The sequence below is a fragment of the Acanthamoeba castellanii genome (assembly GCF_000313135.1).
Source record: "Acanthamoeba castellanii str. Neff unplaced genomic scaffold scf7180000084603, whole genome shotgun sequence".
NCBI classification, from domain to species: Eukaryota; Discosea; order Longamoebia; family Acanthamoebidae; genus Acanthamoeba; species Acanthamoeba castellanii.
In genome coordinates this window covers 1,450,383-1,470,430 of record NW_004457654.1, presented here as the reverse complement: position 1 = coordinate 1,470,430, position 20,048 = coordinate 1,450,383, and the positions used below count along the sequence as shown (strand labels likewise).

The 20,048-nt window shown below is 55.7% G+C and overlaps 9 protein-coding genes and 2 pseudogenes across 9 annotated transcripts; 6 read left to right on the top strand and 5 right to left on the bottom strand.

The window, feature by feature from the left end:
- Nucleotides 1–62: 62 nt before the first annotated feature.
- Nucleotides 63–923, top strand: ACA1_073670 (Serine/threonine kinase; the record flags this gene model as incomplete). The annotated part of the gene is made up of 5 exons (XM_004353197.1): nt 63–134; nt 240–401; nt 514–595; nt 667–779; nt 834–923. The coding sequence occupies 5 exons, from the start codon at nt 63–65 to the stop codon at nt 921–923; spliced, it is 519 nt and encodes a 172-aa protein (XP_004353249.1).
- On the bottom strand, nt 887–1,534 carry ACA1_073660 (annotated as a pseudogene).
- Nucleotides 1,535–4,192: 2,658 nt separating this feature from the next.
- On the top strand, nt 4,193–5,431 carry ACA1_073650 (uncharacterized protein; the record flags this gene model as incomplete). Its single annotated transcript, XM_004353196.1, is given in 5 exon segments — nt 4,193–4,215; nt 4,230–4,386; nt 4,468–4,908; nt 4,976–5,365; nt 5,408–5,431. 5 exon segments carry the CDS (start codon nt 4,193–4,195, stop codon nt 5,429–5,431), a joined length of 1,035 nt encoding a protein of 344 aa, XP_004353248.1.
- Nucleotides 5,432–5,904: 473 nt separating this feature from the next.
- ACA1_073640 (uncharacterized protein) lies at nt 5,905–6,705 on the top strand (the record flags this gene model as incomplete). The annotated part of the gene is made up of 1 exon (XM_004353195.1): nt 5,905–6,705. A coding segment is annotated over one exon (801 nt), but the record flags the coding sequence as incomplete, so codon positions are not given.
- An 891-nt stretch (nt 6,706–7,596) lies between these two features.
- Nucleotides 7,597–8,940, bottom strand: ACA1_073630 (Reverse transcriptase; the record flags this gene model as incomplete). Its single annotated transcript, XM_004353194.1, has 1 exon — nt 7,597–8,940. The coding sequence occupies one exon, from the start codon at nt 8,938–8,940 to the stop codon at nt 7,597–7,599; it is 1,344 nt and encodes a 447-aa protein (XP_004353246.1).
- A 120-nt stretch (nt 8,941–9,060) lies between these two features.
- On the bottom strand, nt 9,061–10,374 carry ACA1_073620 (integrase core domain containing protein; the record flags this gene model as incomplete). The annotated part of the gene is made up of 1 exon (XM_004353193.1): nt 9,061–10,374. The coding sequence occupies one exon, from the start codon at nt 10,372–10,374 to the stop codon at nt 9,061–9,063; it is 1,314 nt and encodes a 437-aa protein (XP_004353245.1).
- Nucleotides 10,375–10,719: 345 nt separating this feature from the next.
- ACA1_073610 (copialike pol polyprotein) lies at nt 10,720–11,307 on the bottom strand (the record flags this gene model as incomplete). The annotated part of the gene is made up of 2 exons (XM_004353192.1): nt 10,720–10,962; nt 10,984–11,307. Coding segments are annotated over 2 exons (567 nt in total), but the record flags the coding sequence as incomplete, so codon positions are not given.
- Nucleotides 11,308–12,736: 1,429 nt separating this feature from the next.
- Nucleotides 12,737–13,202, top strand: ACA1_073600 (uncharacterized protein; the record flags this gene model as incomplete). Its single annotated transcript, XM_004353191.1, has 2 exons — nt 12,737–13,106; nt 13,135–13,202. 2 exons carry the CDS (start codon nt 12,737–12,739, stop codon nt 13,200–13,202), a joined length of 438 nt encoding a protein of 145 aa, XP_004353243.1.
- Nucleotides 13,203–14,789: 1,587 nt separating this feature from the next.
- Nucleotides 14,790–15,970, top strand: ACA1_073590 (annotated as a pseudogene).
- Nucleotides 15,971–16,109: 139 nt separating this feature from the next.
- On the bottom strand, nt 16,110–16,833 carry ACA1_073580 (uncharacterized protein; the record flags this gene model as incomplete). The annotated part of the gene is made up of 4 exons (XM_004353190.1): nt 16,110–16,165; nt 16,268–16,337; nt 16,526–16,599; nt 16,791–16,833. 4 exons carry the CDS (start codon nt 16,831–16,833, stop codon nt 16,110–16,112), a joined length of 243 nt encoding a protein of 80 aa, XP_004353242.1.
- Nucleotides 16,834–17,808: 975 nt separating this feature from the next.
- ACA1_073570 (uncharacterized protein) lies at nt 17,809–18,962 on the top strand (the record flags this gene model as incomplete). The annotated part of the gene is made up of 4 exons (XM_004353189.1): nt 17,809–17,829; nt 17,912–18,021; nt 18,450–18,839; nt 18,953–18,962. The coding sequence occupies 4 exons, from the start codon at nt 17,809–17,811 to the stop codon at nt 18,960–18,962; spliced, it is 531 nt and encodes a 176-aa protein (XP_004353241.1).
- Nucleotides 18,963–20,048: the final 1,086 nt, after the last annotated feature.

Sequence of the window (20,048 nt, the reverse complement as noted above, 5' to 3'; positions counted from 1 at the left end):
GGGGTTTGGGGGGGGGTTGTATGCGGGGATGAGGAAACCTGAGCGAGACGAGAGATGAGGAGATGAAGGGTAGGGGGCACTTTGTACCGTTCAAAGAACGAGGACGGGCGCATGGCCACGAGGAAACCCATCGCGTAGCTGCCCCACGCATTGGCGAACCAATCGGGGAAGGCACTCCCACCACACACCACATCCTCTCTGAACTTACAACGTTGTTCGTTTTGCCCCTGCATACCCAGTTGAACAAAACTCTCCTCGACTTTGGGATCGACCGACGCAAGCAATGCCCGGTCAACGCACTACTCACCGACACACTCATCCTCGCCAACACCGGCAAAAAGCCTCTCCGCGTCCGCCTCTACTACCCCTACCGCAGCCACAAGTTTTCGCTGCTGTTCAACGTTCCCCCTGTTCTCAAGATAAAGCCCCTACGCCCCTTGGCCCCTCTTCAAGGAAGGACTGACAGCACTCACACATGCCCCCCCCCCCTCTCCAATCTTTCTGCTGCTACAGAAAAAAGAAAAGGCAATCGTTGTTGAGATGGTGGTCAAACTCACCACCGTTATTGACCAGCCGGTCTATATCGAGGTTGAAGGTGACTCTGCCCTCGCCGTCCCTGCCGGTGATGACCCCTATTCTCATCCCCTTCTTCTCCGTGACACTCAGACATTGGCCACACGCTGTTAAACATCAAACTGGAATCTGAACTCTCGACGCTGTTTGATTATGAGGAGATCGCCGTGCAAGGGCCTGCGATCGGCATCGGCGGCTTTGGGCGGGTACAATCTCCCCCCCCCATCACCATTCTGCTCAAACTCTCTTTCTCTCTATAGGTGTTTAAGGGGACGTGGCGTGGAGGAGAGGTGGCCGTCAAGGTGCTAAAGGATCAGAACCCGTCTGAGCCACAGGAGCCACAGCGATAGCGTGACAGCGCGGTCACCTTGAGCAACGAGTGGCTCCCGTAGTACTTCAGGCAGGCCGCGTTGCTGCTTTTGGCAGACTGGCCGCAGCGGTAGAGATGGCGATAAGCGATCGCGTAGCTGTGACGGGGCTTCAGGGGCGATAGCTCGGGACAGGCGGCCGCAGCTGCTGATGCCCAGGCCTGCCACTGGGGGCCGTGCGCGCTCCGATCTGGTTGGGCATCCCGGTGCGCCAGGATGGGAGTCAGGCCCAGCCAGACGGCGGCATGACACATTTCGTGGACAAGAGTGTGGCGGAGCTTTTCCATAGTGTCCAGAACCCGAGGGTTGAGCTCGATCTCGCAGGTACGCCCCCCTCCACCCTCACCGCCAAAGCACAGGTTGCGTCCAGCAGTCGTGATGAGCCGCTTGCTCCAGCAGAGGCGCAGGTGAGCTGGCAGTTGTCCGCTAAAGCAGCGCTCGTTGTAGGAAGCATAGAGAGAGGGAGCTGCCGAACGTAGCTCCACGGCCATGACCGACCTGGCAACATGATGCGGCCTGGGGAGGGAGGGCGAATCAAGCTCTGCCGGGCTCCACAGGTGCCACACCAAGGGCTTGGCAGACTGGTTCCTCATCCTCTCAGATGCTGCTGATCGGTATGTGTACTTCACAGTTGTGGGACAGCGCCTTTCTGTTGGGCACACAGTGATCTACTCTCAGCAAAGCACCAAAATTAAGGAGGAGGGGTGTTGGCCAATGCGAGTGCACTAGCTGATTCAACACTCCACCAGTTCATACTATAGCTGCATAGTGGCCACTCCATTCTGGTAGACTTATTGCAAATGCAAACATGTGTAGTGTTGGGCCAGCCTCGTACCCTGGTCTGCACCCTTGCACAAACGAACAGGGGTCCGCTTGCTGGCGTGTGCCGAGGGGGTTCTCCATGAATCAAGAAAGCGTCACTCACATGTGTTTGGTGTTTATTTTACCAAATGGATGGCGACTTGGCCACGAAAAACCCTCCGGCGTGGCTTCCTCGCCGCAGCTGCTCCAAACTGTATTTCCTTCTAGCGAATGCGACTGCGACTGCGAACGCGACCTGGCACCGCGAACGCAGGAATTGAGAAGAGAAAAAGGTTTTATTTTGTTTTCCCCCCATGCGGCCGGGTAAAAGGTGACGACTAAGGGACGTGCTCTGCCTGCGGAGCGAGTGCGAACCCGAATGCGAGCGCGAGCGCGACCGACTGGTACTCGCGCTCGCGTTCGGGTTCGGGTCAGAATGGCTGGTTTTATCCGACTGTTTCTGTTTTTATTATTGATGAGCGTTCGATTCCCGCCGGTGCCGACTAAAGTCCCCGGAAGTTTGTGTTTGTGGCCGACCAAGTTTGTGTCTGATGGTCAACCAAGTCGAGTTTATGCTGGCCCACCAGGTTTCCAACGCAAACAAACTTCAGCCTGCCGCCAGCCCATCACCTCCACCGCGGTACTCGACGCGCCACACTCACCGCGGCATACTTGCCGCGGCCTACTTGACGTGGCATACTCGACGCGGCATACTCGACGCGGCCTACTTGACACGGTCTATCCAGTTCAGCATACTTGGCCTGGCGTATTCGCCGCGGTATACTCGACGCGGCCTACTCGGCGCGGCATACTCGGCGCAGCGTGTTCGCTGTTGCATCGCTGAGTTTCGAGAACCAGTTGGTCGCCCCATCAAACCACGCCCCATCCTGCCCCCGTCAACGTTTACGCCCACGAAGCGCGCCACCCCTGCCCGAACCAACGCCCATGCCCACGACGCGGACTGCACCCTATAATCAGCTATTTTTGGACCATTTTCCCGCCATGTTTTTTCCACATTTCTCTGCGTGCTCCCAACAGGGGATTGAGGGGGGGGGCGTTGGCATCGGCCCGGCTAGCCAAGTTGCGCAACCGCGTCTCGCGAGTTTGGTTGGCGGCCCAACTTGCTTCCGATACTGACATGCAAGTGCAAGGAGACACTCGACACGCGGAGGACAGAGTGCGCAGGGGAGGACCCGCTCGATCAAAAACACAAAACACGAAACACAACTCGACCACCACCCGCCAACCACCCACAGCGCTCGCCCGCGGGCGACCCCCCCCCGACCGCAACTTTGGACACGACACGACCAACGACACGACACGACACGCCCGCACGCGCACATCTCGCCGTCGTCTCGTATACCTAGTACCTATTTTTATCTGACACCGTGCCATGTCACCACCGTAATTGAAATGTCATCCGAATCACACGCGCTCGAACCCCACGTTGCTCACTCATGCACCGGATTGGACCATCTATTAACACAAAGAAGGGTTACGCCGCGTAGTACCGCCCGCTATTTTATTTTTAGCTCGCGTAGCGGGTCAGCGGTCAGTCAGCAGTCAGTCAGCTTTTTGGTGCCAACCCGCGTCCCTGCCTCGCCCCGGTTTGCAGTGCCCGGCTGGTATTCGCGTGCGCCCATAAGCTCGCGCCACCTACCAGTATCGGCACCTATGCTGAGTTTAGACTGCTGCCAACACAACTACACGGCGTGGCATACCCAACACCACGTACTCTGCGCAAACGTGCAGGCTTGACACCATTTACTCGACGCGCACAATCTTGACACCGCGTACTCGACGTGCGCAAACTTTACTGCTTCCGGTACATGCTGCTCACATCCGCGGATGTGACGAGGATGGCATGCTTTATAATATAATTATTATCGCGCAAACGCATACACACACGTAGCCCAGCCACGGTCACATCCTCTCCTTTCCCATCAACGGCGAACGTACTGCTGATGACTAAAGTATAGTAAGTCCAGTCGAGAAGGTGGGGCGATTTTGTAACAACCACCATTTTGCCAGCAAGCAACCAAACGCACCGAACCACGCCGACACGATGGACCCCATACACGACGACAGATGTGACGAAATCGACGCTATTCTTCACGCAGTGCAGGAGTGCTCCCACGAGCAACTTACTGGAGCGCCCGCTGACGTATCGAACCCCATAGCAGACACGCAAGAGCTGTTGGGCGCTGTACAAAGAGTCCAGGAACTAATTCAAGCTATGGCACCCGTTCAGGACCATGCCAACATGTTAAGCTCGCACATAAAGCTTGTTTGCTTGGTGCCGTAGACGCACAAAGATCCGATCGGCGTTGCCTTGCGCTAAATTTAGTTTTGTGCACGACCTATCACCAGACAACCCACATTGCGCCTTTTTGTGCTGTCTACGTTTGGAAGATGGAGGCACCTCCATCTCTCCATATCTCCAGCTGGCCATGAGCTCCCTCCTTCTCCGGTCGTGCCCAAACCAAGGAGCCCGCGCCATGCCAAGTGCGCGTACCACCCGCTGTGGACGGCCCAGGAGAAGAGGCAGCGCTGTTGCTGGGCCTGCCAGGCTCTGCTGGACCCAGGCCTGCTGCAGCGGAAGAAGCCCTGCGCCAACCCTTGGCCCTGGACCAGGGACACCCTCGTACATATTTTCTTTTCATTCTTTTTTTTTATTCTTTCGGATCATCCTTGAAAGTGAATTGAAGCCTGTGCTGCGGAACAGGGCCTTGGGCTGGTTACGTTCAAGGGCTACAAGCTCAACGTCGACGAGAGCAAGCGCAAGAAGAAAACGAAGAATGACGAAGCTAAGGCCTCACCATTGCTGTGTTCCACCCCTGGGCCAAGCGTCTCGCACGCGGGACATGCTACCGCGTTTGTGGGCGTAAATGAGGACGATGCCAGCTCCACCGAGGCCGACCTCGACATGTCACATGATGACTACTCGTTGGTAGGGTGGCGGGACCACGTGGCTGACAAGGTAGCGCACTATCTCCATTCTGTCACCACCGCCCGCGGACGCCACGGCGGGGGCCATGTCGACACGATCGACGACCTGCTGGGCCTCGTCAAGTCAGCCTACGTGCGGCTCGTGGGGTTCACGCCAACGGACCATGTCGCTTCCGGTACTGGCGAGTATGAACTCCTCGTGCCTGACAGCCAGGAGGTACGGACCTCCGGTCCCTCTGTAGTGACTGGGGTAAAGGTTTTTGCCCACCGCGTCCTCTTTTCAGGAGGAGGACGACGACGCTGGTGAAGAGTTCATTGTGCCCCACATTGCCCCAGTGCGCCCGCGGCCGGAAAATATCGTCCTCCCGTCTCCCGCTTCTCAGTGCTCTTCCCCCGACGACACAACGAGCGGCCGATCCTACTCAACAGTCGATAACGATTGCAACGACGCACCGAGCTCCGAGCAAGCGGAGAGAACATGCTGGATGGACGTCGAAGAACTCTTGGGCGACATTGACGACGATGCAGATCTTACGGACCCACACTGGAAGAGAAGCGCTGGGGAGTCAGATGATCATTCCACCGCCACCGGCGCCGACCAGCAGGATAATCTCTACGAACGCGATCAGGTGGCAGAGCCGGAGAGACCAGGAACCACTTCTTCCTCTCGTTTGGTACGCCCCCTTTACACCGCAATTTTTCCTTTGGGACTCCAGGCCGCATCGCCTTATCAAGTGTAGTTTGTTTAAAAATGGGCAGGGTGGGGAGATTCATGCTGGTGAAGAGCTTCATTCGGATTCGCCGGCGTACGAGCCGCCTCATCTTCAGAATTTGAGCTCCACGTTTCCGCAACAAGAACCATACCAGCCTGCACTGGAGGACCCGCCCAGTTGGTCGGCCTTCCCAACTGTCCATGCGCGAGAGGGTATTGTTCGCCCATAAGCTTCCCTGAAACGCACCTGCCAGGTTCTGACAGACCAATGTCTTCATTCTTACAGAGAGGCCAACGGAGCGCCATCCCTGGGCTTGTAGCCAAGAGAATCAGCGCAACTATGTGCGACAAGGTAGGGGGCGGTCCTATCACGACAACCAGTCCTATTGGTCTGAAGACACGCGCTGCCGTTCAGATGCTGAGTGTCACCATACTCGCCAACACACTCACCGCGCACCGCGACGGGACTGGCGATCGAGTTCGACGCGCAACTATTCCCAGCACGGACATAACAAGCACATGGGAACGACATCGTACACAGCTCGCGGCAGGAAGCGTTCGAGAGAAAGGACGGACCACATTACCCACTCGTCGTACGCTCGGCAAGCCCATCACAACCACCACCAGGGAGCCAACCGTGACAAACGGAGCCGACGGGAGGACAAGCCAGGGCAAGAACTACCACCACGAGCCGAGCGCGAACCCCACGATCGCATCCCTGATGAAGCACGCGACGTCCCGGAAGCCGGACACCCGCAGCGGGACGAGAAGAAGCGGCGTGTTGAGGACGAGGACCGGACGTGGCTCGACCAGGAGCAGCAGGAGTGGGCGAGAATACGCACCCTGACCGACAAGCACCTGTCCAACGGCGAGCAACCGCCCCAGACTTGCAACAAAGAGAAGCGGACGACGGACGAACGGCTCAACCTGGCGTGGCACAGGCTGCCGACGCCGTTCATCTTCAAGCTCGCCGAAGTGCCCTACACGACTCTGGCGTCAGCAAGCGGCGCCAATATGACTGCTCTTGTGGAGAAGAACCTCCAGAGGAAGAGGATACAACTGCAGCGCACCGTTGAGCGCCAAGGCGACGACGGATCATCGACAGAAGCAAAGTCGGGAAGCAGCCAGGTGGACCAGCTGAAAGTAGTTAATGCACTACTCAACTGGTGCCACAGTGACCTGTTCCCATTTCTCACCAAGGTGGACCTTATGACCCACACTGCCGATTCTATGGGCCGGGCGTCGTACTTGTATCAGCACCTCCTCCTTCCCCTCTACAGCCGCATCGCCGCGCCCCAATAAACCAGTCCACTCTCGGTGTACACGCGGGTCCGGCCAAAGCAGGTGGTACTCGTGCCCGAATTGGTTCAACCACCACCAGCGCGCCGTAGTTGGCAGCGAGCGCATTTCAGCTTAAGTAAACACCTACTCATCGCCAGCATTCACTTACCCACTCGTCCATGGGCCATGGCTAACTTTGTGCAAAGAGCCAGGTGGTGGGTAGCAGTCTGCGGTCGTCGACGCGCCACGCCCAACGCGGCCTCACGCTTGCTGTGACATGCTTGGCGCGACATGCCTAATGCTGCGTACTTGGCACGACATGCTTGGTGCTGGTAAATTTGTGTTGGGAGGAAACCAGTTTGGTGAGCCGGGTTTCGTGTTGAATGGCAAGGCGAGTCGAGTTTGCGTCGGCTGGCGAGTCAGCAAGGCGACCCAGTGTGACCCAATTTGCAGCGAGTTGGGCTCGCGCCTGTGCACAGTGAGCTCGACGTCGCCTACTTGGCGGCGCGTGCTCTACGCCGCATACAGCACCCGTGCGCTGCATACTTGGTGCGACGTGTTGACTTGGGCAAGCCCAATTTTCCATCAATCCAACTTATTTGGACTGGTTTCGTTCTGCACAGTCTAGAAGAAATTGGTCGCCCAAACCCATCCCTGGCCCAGAGGCTGGTACGCGCCATCTTTTAGCAGAGTTAGACGGGCGCTCACCAACCCAAAGGCTGCCGCCTGACTTCTCCTGCAGGGTACAGGTGGGCCGTGCAACTTGTTGAGGTATCACGCAGTTGATGGAAAGATAAGAGAGCTCAGAAGAGCCTCTTTGATTTATTATCTAACGTGTACGTGTCACATATATGGTAACTACCTAATAAAGATATAACGGAATACCGGAGTCGTGTGCAAGTGTAGTTGACACTACACAACACGCCCCTTGCTCTCGATCTTCGGTTCGACGAGGTTGATGAGAGAGCGTAGCTCGACTACGCGTGCGCGCCCCAGCGCCTTGGTGAACACGTCAGCGGGCATGACCTCTGTGGGGAGGTACTTGAAGTCGACGTTCAGCTTACTCACACTTTCGTGTAGAAACGCGAGCTTGAGGGCGTAGTGCTTGGTGCGCTGTGTGTGTTCGCCGGGCTTCGACTTGGCGATGACGATGGCGGACTGATTGTTGCAGTACAGTTGTAGTGTGGCATCGATGTGTGGGAAAAGCTCTCGCGTGATCCTGTTGAGGTGAGCTGCCTCCTTGATTGTCTCGGCGATGGCGTTCAGCTCTGCCTCCATCGTGGAGGTGGCTACGCACTTCTGAGTGCGCGCGCCCCATTGAATGGGACTGCCACCAAGTGTGAACAAAATGCCTGACATGGAGCGCCGTGTCTTGACGTCCCTGCCCCAGTCTGCGTCCGCGTAGCCTACCGGTAGCAGGCCGCCAGACTGGGAATGAGACCCACTGGTGGTGTACTTGATTGTGAGGTCCTTGGTGGCGCGCAGGTACTGAAGAAGGTGCTTGACGGCGCCCCAATGGGACTGGTCGTAGCCGTTGACGTGACGGCTCAGCACGTTGACGGCGAACGCGATATCCGGACGTGTGGCCTGAGACAGATAGCTCAGCCGCCCCACTACCGACCGGTATGGTTTTCCGAGGTGCCCCGGTGCCGTGACCTTGAGCTTGTGGAGGATGAGGCCAGGGTCCATGGGCGTGCCGATGGATTTTGCGTCAGCCATGCCAAAGTCATGGAGAATCTCCATGATCTTGCCGGCCTGACGCAGGTAGAGGGCGCCCTCCTCGCGGTCACGCATGACCTCCATGCCCAGGATGGACCTGGCTTGGCCCAGGTCCTTCATCCTGAAGCTGTCGTGCAGCACCATCTTGGCGCGCTCGATGTGCTTGAGAGGGGTGACTATCACACAGTTGTCAATGTAGACAGTGATGATGACGAGGGCGCTTGACTCCTGCAACATGTAGATGCAGGGGTTGGTGTGAGTGGGAAGGAAGTGGTGGCTGCGCAGATGGCGGTCCATCATCCTGTTCCACTTGAGTGGCGCTTGATGGAGTCCATATAGACTCTTGTGCAGCAGGCAGACATGGTCCAGCCACTCCAGGTCAATGAATCCTTGCGGCTGCTCAACATAGATGTGGACAGAGAGAGTAGCATTGAGGAAGGTGTTCTCAACATCCATCTGGTGGACCTCAAGATTGAGGATCACGGCGAGGGTGAGCAACTGTTGAAGATGCTCCATCATGACAACCAGCAAGAACATCTCATCATAGTCAATGCCCAGTCACTGAGTGTAGCCCTTCCCAACTCATCTCACCTTGAGACAATCAATGACGCCACTGGCCTTGCACTTGATTTTGAATAGCCATCTCAACCCAATGGCTCACAGCCCCACAGGCAGCAGAGCTAGTTCAAACATGCCATTGCAGTCAAGTGTGCCATACTTGGCCTTCATGGCCTTGATCCACTCGGCGGCCTCAGGCAAGGCAACAGCTTCGTTGTAGCTGTTGGGAGTGCAGGCGCTGTCACTGACATCAAGCGCCTGCAACACCTCAGCAGTGAATGCACAGAAATCATCATTGTAGAACTTGGTGTTCTTCTTGCGCTTGTGGGCTGGTGGCTTCTTTGGCATGGGCCACTTCTTCTTGACCGCTACAACAATGTCATTGGCCTCCAGGCTGGGTGGAGCAGCATGCTCCTCCTCCTCACTCTCCTTGAGAGTGGGGTCATCATCCATCACTGGCATGTCAGGCGGTGTGAGGGGGTCTGGTGGCTTGACCTGCATGGGCAACTCGCCCTGCGGCGTCCATTCAATGATGGACAGCTCCACCTGACTTGGTGAGTGTGGGGGTGAAGTCTCAGCAGATCCACTGGCGCCCAGCACAGATGGCGCCAGTGTGGTGGACTGGTCAATGGAGGCCCACTGCAGAGCAGAGCCCACATTGGCCTCCTTGGCCAGTGGGTTCACAATGGCAGGCGCCACTGCGATGGACATGTCATCGCCCATGAGCATGTCATGTGTGTTGTAGGGGAAGACAACCTTGCATGTCATGAGGATGTGCCCTTGCACCAGCACCTGATGGTTGCTGGTCCCACTGTCCGCTGGCCTGAGGTAAACTCCAGTGTGTGTGTGCACAGATAGCTTGGTCCGCTTGCTGGGCAGTACCAGCACCTCCACCTTGGCCCTGAACTGGTGCATGTCTTTGAGTGCCCCTGCATGGTTGGCGTCCCACTGATCCAGTGGTGATGCGCCGTTGTTGGCGTTGGTGGGCAAGTGATTGTAGATGGCAGTGGTGGTGTGCAGTGCCTCGCCCCAGTAGCACTGGGCAAGACCACTGTTGTGCAACATGCACTGGACCATTTCAACAATGGTCCTGTTAAACTGTTTGGCGATGCCATTGTGTTCAGGAGTGTGTGATGATGTGGCCTTGTGGATGATGCTGGTGGTGCACAGAAGCTCCTGCACTTGCTCACTGGTGTACTTGCCACCCTGATCACTGTGGAGGTGTTGACACTTGAGGTCTGCAGGTGTTGCAGCCAGATGGCTGTGCAGCATGGCTTTGATGTTGGACTTCTTGTGTATGGTGATGATGACGGTGAAATGAGTGGTGTTGTTGATTATTGAGATGAAGTAGTGCTTGCTGGTCTTGGTGGTGATGGGAAATGGCCTGCACACGTCAGTGTGGAGCTGCTCCATTGGTGTAGTGCTCCTTGCTGCTGGCCCCTTATGAATGGGCTTGTGTGTCGTCTTGTTCTTGATGCAAATGGTGCATGGCGAGAGTGACTTGGTGGTGGGCATGATGCCCTTCGCCTTGAGCATTGTGCGCAGGCGACGCTTGCATGCATGCCCAAAACGCCAGTGTAGTGTGTTGAGTGAGAGGTCAATGCATGTGGCATATGCCTGCTCTGGGAGTAATGGGTTGAGTGGCAGCACCAGCATATTGCCTTGGGCTGTCCCTTGAAGGACTGCGCGTCCACGCCCATCCACCACATGGCACCCTGCGGCTTCAATGAGGATGGTGCAACCCAACTTGGCGATTTGCGCCATAGAGACCAGATTTTTCGCCAGCTCAGGGGCGTAGTACACATCCATGAGCACAATGGTCTTCATTGTACTGTCTACAACAATGGTGGCGTGGATGGTGCCTGTCCCCTTGACACAGCACTTGAAGTCATTGCCCAGCACCAAGTTGATGGTGCTGCGGCTGGGCTGGTAGTTGTGGAGCAGTTCACAACGACAGGTGACATGGCAGGTTGCACCTGAATCCAGATACCACTGGTCAGTCTCATCAGCCACAGCATTTACCTGGTTGGCGATGGACAGGATGATTTCCTCATCCTCATCACTCTCATGCTGCGCCTGAGCGGCATTCACTTTGTGGCTGTCACCACCGCCGCCGCCACCATCACCACCGTCACCCCAATTGAGCTTCAGACACTTGTTCCTCCAGTGGCCAGGCTTGTGGCAGTAGTGGCAGGTGGTCTCATCACCCTCCTGTGGCCCCTGCTTGGGGCCCTTGCTTGACTTCCAACCATGGCCATGGCGCTCGCCACCCTTGTCCTGCTTCAACAGGCCACAACCTTCGCCACCACACTTGCCATGCGCACAATCAGGCTTGTCACACCACATGGTGTTGGCAGCCTCATTCTGTTCAGAACATGTGTTCAAGTTTGCCTCACAGTTGTGGAGTCAACTCATCACATCATGCAGGTTGATCTTGGTCTGCGCCTCAATTACTGGCCACACGGTATCGTACTCAACCAGCAGCCCATTCAGGATCACCATAAGGATGAACACTTCAGGGAGCGCCAAGTCATTGTTGACAAGTTCCATGTTGATGTTGACAATCCAGCCAAAGTAGGAGTCAAGCACTTCTCCAGTCTTGCACTTGATGTTGATGAGCTGTGTCAACAGTGTCAACTTGCTCACATTAGCCTTCAGCACAAGATTCACATCAAGGGTAGCCATCATCTTCCACAGGTTGGTCTCAAGCCCCTTAATCATGGCTCAGAATGGCCAATCCAGACAGATGCAGATGTAGCCCATGGTCTGTTGCACCTTCTGTCTGAAATCGTCCTTTCAAAGTTCCAAACTCACTTCACTCTCATCCTTCCTCCCCTTCAGTTCCTCCATGGACCCAAAGGCGTACTCGAACAGTCCTCAAGACTGTAGAGTCACAGACAAATCATCACGCCATGTCACATAACCACTTGTGGATTTGAGTACCAGTTTAGAGTTGAGAAGTTTCAATTGAGCTTCAAATGGGTTCATCTTCCAGTTGAGTGTGGGCCCATAACCTGTTGAGGTATCACACAGTTGATGGAAAGATAAGAGAGCTCAGAAGAGCCTCTTTGATTTATTATCTAATGTGTACATGTCACATATATGGTAACTACCTAATAAAGATATAACGGAATACCAGAGTTGTGTGCAAGTGTAGTTGACACTACACAACACAACTCTTGTGGCCAAACGAGTCTCATCTTCCCAAGGCCTTAAGGGGCCATCCCGCAGTTTCGCGAAGACAGTGGTGGCAACAGAACGCAATTTGGGTTTCGGAAATCATTTGCGTCGACAGGAGGATTTTGCCAGGATAATACACCCATATTCTTCACGTGCCTTTTGGTGGGCGGTTCAGTGCCGGGAAAAAACACCCACTTTCTCAAACTCCGGCCCCGCCGCCCGGTTATTTCCTTCGAGCGCGCTCCAAAAATTTCGGAAACACCAAATTGCGTTCCGTCGCGGCCACCATTTAAAAAAACTTCGGGATGGCCCCGAAAGATGTGAATTTATTTTGCCGTTTCTTTTTTTTTGTGCAAAGTTCATCAATATTATTTTCATTTATTCAGAATTGGCCACAAGGGGCTACTCAGGAATGGAAGAGTTGGCCAAGTTGAGCAAGAGTGCACTCAAATGCAAGCCACAACACAACTCCATCCCATGTGCTGTCAGCTACTGGTTGTTTTTCAAGCGCCACATCCTCAAAAATACCAACATACATGCCCAGTTTGAAGATGTGCCACTTGACATCAATGCCTTCCACCTGCTGGTAAAGCACATGGCCAACCCACTCAAGTGGGGACCCTGCTTTTGTTGCCACCAATGGAGGGACAAGTTGGACAAGACCACCAAGCACAATACCAACAACATGCTGGCTGTGCTCTGGCACTACTACAAGGCCCTCCTCCACCTGGCAAGTCCCCTCTATGTGGCACCAAGCAGAGTGCCCCTGGGCGGCTTGGGCCTCTTCACCCAACATGGGACCAGCATGCGCCTGGGCGCTTCCCCCTTCATGGATCACCTGTGGGCTGTGCTGTTTGAGGTCAATGATGCCACCTTTGCCAAGCTGTGGACCAACAACTACCTGTCCCTCTATGGCCTCTTGCACATCCTCTGTGGACCACTCACCCTGGCCAACCACCAGTGTGGTGTGCCTCTGGCCTTTTTGAGGCCCAGAAAGATACCATCACCCACAAGTGGAATCATGGCAGAGGAGTTTCATGGCCTCAGTGCTGTACATGTGACTGCCACCACCTGCTGCCTAATGTCTAAGGGTGATGAAATTACCATTGACTACTTTGCTGGTGATGGAGATGGTGATGGAAATGTCTTGTTTGGGGGAGCACTCTGCCGCTGCACCACATGCTCCACCCCCAACCCACCAGGACTCCTTGCATCACCAAACACTACAAACAAAAATAAAGCATGGAAGCAGTACAAAGGCAGCAGTGCTGTGTCTTGGTGAAGGCAGTGCAGCTTGACTGAAAGACCCTGCTGCCTGTCTGCATGGCAACTTGACAGTGTGACTTGAACCACCGACACACATGTTCTTGCCCACTGTGTGGCAGTGAGATGTGGCACTGCAGTGCAATGTGATGCCAAGACTTGGTGGCGCACTGTGGCCTGCAGCTGCCTGACCTGATATGTTTTGACTCCACTCGTTGCACCGCGCCCTCTGCCACCATTGCCATCTCTGCCACTGTTATCACTTATTCTGAGTCTTGCTTCTGTGGATGTGCTGTTGTGTTGCGCTGTGGCTGATGTAAGCAGTGGTGTTGAATTTGCTTTGCTGAGGGCTGGCGCAATGCCATCATGCTGATAATGTGTGGTGCTAGTGGTTGAAACCATCATACTGGCTTGGTCAAAGTTGAAAGTAAGCAAGCACGCTGAATTCTTCTTGCTGAGGCGTTTCCAATGTGATGGTTGGTGGTGTGTGGCGCTAGCTGTTGGAGCCATCATACCTGCGTGGCCAAAATTGATGTAACCACGCTCTACTCGTCAAGGCGCGCCAAACGTGGTGGTTGGTGATGTGTGTGGCTGGTGGTTGGAAGCATCATACTTGTGTGGTCAAAGTTGATGTAGGTGCGCCGTGCTCGCTCCACCGAGGTGCGCTGAACTGGTGGTCGGCGATGAGTGGCGCTGCTGGTCAAAACCATCATACTTGCCCGGTCAAAATCGATGCATGCGGCCGTGCCGAATTTCGCCTCGTCGACGTGCGTCAGATGCGATGGTCGGTGACGCGCGGCGCTGGTCGTTGGAACCATCATACTTGCACGGTCAAGGTCGATAGGCCACGCCGAATTCGCCTCGTTGACGCGCGCCCGGCGCGATGGTCGGCGACGCGCGGCGCTAGCGGTCCAAACCATCATACTTGTGCAGCCAAAATCGATGTAAGCAGGTGCGCCGTGTTCATCTCGTCAATGCGTGTCTGGCGCGATGGTTGGCGACGCGCGGCGCTGGTTGGAAGCTGCATGCTGTTGAAGGTTGGTGGTCGAGGGCAAAGTCGCCGTCGGGCCGTGTTCGAGACCGAGACATGATTTCATTTTCCTGTCTAGCTGCCGCGTTTTGCTTTTTGCTTTGCCTCATCGGGCTGGCTTTGTCATCGCACCCCGCTCACACCGATGGCACGTACACGCGCGCGGCAGTATCGGCAGCGAAGGCTTCGATGGTGGCAACACGGCGGCAGGCATGGGCAAAGTGCATCGACTAGGAGGTTTTGTTTTGAAAAATGACCACGCCGAGCAAGAAACCCCCCAAGGCCCAGCCGCTTGTCTCCATTCCCACGTGTTTTTAGACGCCACCCGCGTGCGCGCACCAACACAGCAGCGCACATGTACAAGATCTGCCGCGCTCCCGTCCGACCCCGACAGAAGCCGACCCTCCCGCTGCCGCCGCCGACGTGCGCAGCATAGCGCCGCCGTTTACTCACGGCTTTGGCGGGACCACCACCACCACCAACCTGACGCCCACCAACGCGAGCGCCTCGCGCAGACGCCAGCGTTCTTTACCATCGGTCTCGATGGCGTCTGCGGCTCCAAGCGTTGGTGCTGGCGCGCGCTTTCGGCGCTGACGACATGCCATCGCTGTCAAACCCTTCGCCGATCATCCCAAACTCTGCACCGTCGGCGGCGAGTGTCTCAAACATCGAGCGTCTTTAACATCGAGCGCGTCGGCACCGAGTGTTATTTGCAGCTAGCAAGCAAGCGTTTCCAGCGGCGCGGGCTTGCATCGACAACTCCAGCAGTAAAGATTACGTCAGCGAGCATCCCCGCGGTAAAACCACCATCAGCGGCGATAGCGCCGGCATTTCCAGCCGCGGAAGTGCCGGCGGCAAGTGTCTACAACATCGACAGTAACAAACGTCTCCAGAGGTGCGCGTCTCCAGATTAAGCTCTACTGTCCAGGATTTAACAACGGCGACAAACCCACCATCGTTGGCAGAGAGGAGCAGAGCTCGTCATCTGGAGTGCTTCTGCGAATGGATGTTCTGGCCCCTCCAGAAGGCCCCCCCCCAAAAACAAAACGCACGACGCGGCTTGGCGGCTTGCCTACTCATCCGACACAAACCCGACCTGCGACCAAAGAAAACATGTGAGATTTCTCGACTCACTTGGAAAGTCCGAGTTTGCCGTGCCCATTCCGCACTTTTTCACGCACGCGGATTGGCCAGTGATGACGTGCGTGGCTGAACCTCGCCACGCACGTCAGCATGACTAGACTTCGCCCAAAGCGCGTTTTTTCGGACTTAGCTTTGTATTCTTATAAGTTTTATTGGGGTAATAAAACGCCAAACACACCGGCAAACACACAGTTTTCACCATGCAGCAGATCCTACGCCGCCCACCTACCCCAGCCCAGCCGACCTGGTTTCTGTGCAGGCACAGCATTTGTCCCACAGCAGCGGCAGATGGTGTCCGTCACCACTTCACACGGCCTGCCGATCGCCAGCGCCATGAGCGGAGTGTTCACCGAGCCCCCTGCAGGGGGCCCCCTTCCTGTGACCTGTGCCCACAGGTACGCTGCTACAACATTCAATGTTGTAAGCCCTGGAACTCACAGTCTGCCCACACACGCATGCACAGGGCATGGTGACACAGGAGAAGGGGAAACCTTTCCAATGTCCTCACAAGCTCTGCCCAAAGGGTTATGAGTCAAAGGCAAAGCTGGTCCGTCACCTGGAGGAGAAGCTTCATTGTCACCGAGGTTCCTGCCAAGGGTGTAACGAGGCTGAACAACTGGTGAGCAACAAACGACAGCGACGGGAGAAAAAGGAGCAGGCAGCTGCAGCATTCGTGGAGAAGCGACGCACCAAACACGAGAAGATTGACGCTTGGCTGGCACGGGTACGGGAGAAGCTTCTTGCCGAGGACGGCCACAACCTTGATGCCAGGACATACCCAACCTGGGAAGATGATGTGGCACACTACGTTAGAACAGTACGGCTTCAACTCTTCAATGCTGTTCAATCATGGACACTAACACATTCCTTTCCTAGGCGACAGAGCTAGCATACCAGAGTGAGGACTATGTTGAGTGCTTAGTTTCGCTGCTAAAAAGAGAGAAGCACGTCTACAACGGTCTTCTTGCTGCCTTCGCTGAGCTTCAGCAGCACAGCCGTCCAACTGTCGCCCAACTCCTGGCCTACAAAGACAAGATGTTAATTTCAGGTGAAGCACACCGCCGCACTGCCGCACCGCCGCTCCGCCACTCCACCGCACCACTCCGCTGCACCGCACCGCCGCTCCACCGCACCGCCGCACCGCCACTCCACCGCACCGCCACTCCACCGCACCGCTGCTCCACCGCACCACCGCACCGCCGCTCCACCGCACCATCGCACCGCCGCTCCACCGCTCCACCACACTGCTGCACCATTGCTCCACCGCGGCCACTCCACCACTAATCCACTAACAATGCTTTTTAAATAAAGATGCACTGTGGGAGGATACCGTGAAGACCTTCCATCTTGAGGGCTACGGCACGATTCACTACATCCGAGAGTACAGGCGGATCCTGGATGCTACACTTCCAGTGCAACGGACAGGAGGAAAGGGCTATGAGATACCACTGCTCGCCTTCCTGCGCTGGCATCTTGCTCGTTCTCCTCCTGCTGATCCCCAAGCACCACTGGTTCTCAAGTTGGCGTTCGACAATGCAACAGTTACCTCAGGGAAGCGCGTACCGCAAGAACTGGGTGGGTTTCACCTGCTCCAGCCTGGCGACTCTCTGTCAGCAACCAAGTCACCATCCAGTTGCCATGTCTGGGTGGTATACATTGGTGGCGAAAGTGAGGAAGAGCTGCGATCTGAACTCATGGCAACCATTGAGGTACCTTGTTGTTATGCGTGGTGTTTGAACATGATCTGACATCCATGTTATTATTATGTGATTGTTTGGTATGTGGGGAGGTACTTAGGCAGTCAATCAGCTTGTCCGCGAGGAAAAGATTCAAGTGGGGGACAGGGAGTACAAGATCAAACCAGTGCTTACCTGTGATCTCAAGGCCCTCATGAAGCTGATTGGGCTGTACGACGTCTTCCACCCTTCAGCCAAGTGGAAATGCCCATTCTGTGATGTCTGCTCAGAGTACTGTTGCTGCCTCACTCCTTCTGCTGTGGTAAATGAATAACCACAGACACACACCACGGCACATCCAGTGAGCTTGCTGATTTCTCCAAAAAGGCCTGGCCTTTCCACTCAGAGGAGAAACGGAAGAAGTGGGCAGAAGAGGTGGCAAAATGCAAGGGGAGTGGAAGGCGAACGTACGCATCAGACAACTGTGGTGTTGTCACACCGCCAATCCTTTATGTGCCCCTCGAGCAGATAATTCCCTGCAACCTGCATGCAATGATGGCCATCATCAAAAAGCTTGTACGGCCCACTTTCCATCAGAACTAATGAATGGTACTCACCTCAATGTTTGTAGTTCATGATGCTTGCTGCTGATGTGCAGAACTCAATAGAGGTGGTTGCAGCAATTGAGAAAATCCTCCTGGATGTCTGCAAGGTCAAGGTGGTGCAGTCAGCCAACAAAAACTTCCCTCAGCGGCTCAAGGCATCACGGTGCGTTCCCAACATAAGTTATTGACACCGCACCGCCGCTCCACCGCACCACCGCTCCATCACACCGCTGCTCCGCCGCACCACCGCACCACCGCACCACTGCACCGCCGCACCACTGCTCCACCGCTCCACCGCACCACCACACCACCGCTCCACCACTCCACTGCACCATCGCACCGCCGCTCCACCGCACCACCGCTCCACCACACCACCACTCTACCGCACCGCTCCGCCACTCCACCACTCCACTGCACCATCGCACCGCCGCTCCACCACACCACCGCACCACCACTCCACCGCACCGCCTCTCCACCGCTCCGCCGCTCCACTGCACCGCCACACCACCACTCCACTGCACCATCGCACCGCCGCTCCACCACACCACCGCACCACCGCTCCACCAAAGGGCTAATGTTATACCTGGGAAGGCTTAATCGGTCAGATTGTCTCCACATTCTGTCCAACTACGAGCAATTCTTCAAGGAGATCGAGAAGAGCGCCAAGGACGACGAAACAAGGCTGAAGATCTCCAGCACCAGACGAGTGTGGGAACTCTACTACCCACTTGTCTGCCTCACTGCACAAGCAACAGTTAACATCAGCGAGGAGGAGTGGCTCACACGTGCACGAGAGTTTGGGCAGGCCTTCGTTGATGCGTACCAAGCAGAGGATGTCACCACCTACATCCATATCTTCGTGTTCCACTTCGGCTTCTTCCTCGACAAGTACAACGGCCTCGAGAAGTTTGCAAACTACGCCCTCGAAGGAAAGCACAGTGTCATTAAACGGATCCTTGCCTACGGCTCTTCTGGATTCGGGTACGGACCTTCGGAGACAGCACGACAGGAGCTGTGTGCTCTTCTGCGCAACGAGATCCACCAGGACATCACCGCCCTCACCCCTGCCCATGAGCGTTCTTGGGCTGCTGCAGCGCTCACTGATGAACCCTCCATCCACAAATATGTTGTAAGCTCAAAATATATTTAAAAATTAAGCGGCCATTGACGGACATTGGCTGCATTGTACACCACGCAATGCATTTCGATTTTGATTTGATTTTTGACAACATTAAAGCGCAGCACAAATGGGGGGGTAATAACGGAGTAGGAGAGGCGAGCGTGCATCTTTTTCTCCCATACCAGGAGGAAGTTCCGAATCTGGTCCTGTGTGGACAGGCGCATCTCTTGCCCCATTCGATGCTGGAGCAGGGTGCCGAGCAGGCCCCAGACCGGCATGGAACACTTGATGGGGAGCGTTGACTGCTGTCGTTGCAGTCGCGAGTGTAGAAAGGGTCCCAAAATCTCGAGGAATTGCTCGTGTAGTGTCGTCCATTCGAGGCGCACGGCATCTTCGCTCGCCAAGATGGTCTTGTCCTTCCAGGAAATTTCATAAACTTGTAGATGTTCTCCAGGCTCCTTCTTCACCAGCGCGCCTGCACCCACGCCCACTTCTTCAATCTTAATTGGTGGCGCCTCCTCCATCGGTGCTGTTTGTTTATTCGGCGGCGACAGGGTCGCCGGTGTGGAAAATGTTTTTTTCCAGCAAAGAAAGAAGCACATCAAGATTGTTTGCCGCAGCCGCCGCCATGGCAACGTATGCATATCCTGCTTGGCCCATGGCCCACGCGGCAACTCCCGGCCGGTGGCCGTGCGCAGTATAAAAATTCGTTTTCTGAACATTCGCAGGTCGCTGAGGGCACAGGAAAAGATAGGGAATTTGTTTTCTTTTTGGTCGCAACTGGTCGCAGGGCGCCGTCGCATTCGCATTCGCAGGTCGCAGTCGGGAAATGGTACGCCTACATGTGCGCGCTCGCGGCCCGTGCTCGACTGGCTGCTCGAGTGGCACAGCGCAGATCTTGCCTATGCGCATAGGTGCTGCGCTCTATGGGTTAGTGGACGCACTGGAGTGCACTCACCGCAAGCTGCACCACTCGGCAATGTCACGCACGCGCACGCCCCTTTGTTGCCCTTTTATTGTTATTATTATTATTTGCTCGTGTTTGGGGGGTCCAGGATTGGCCGATGTGC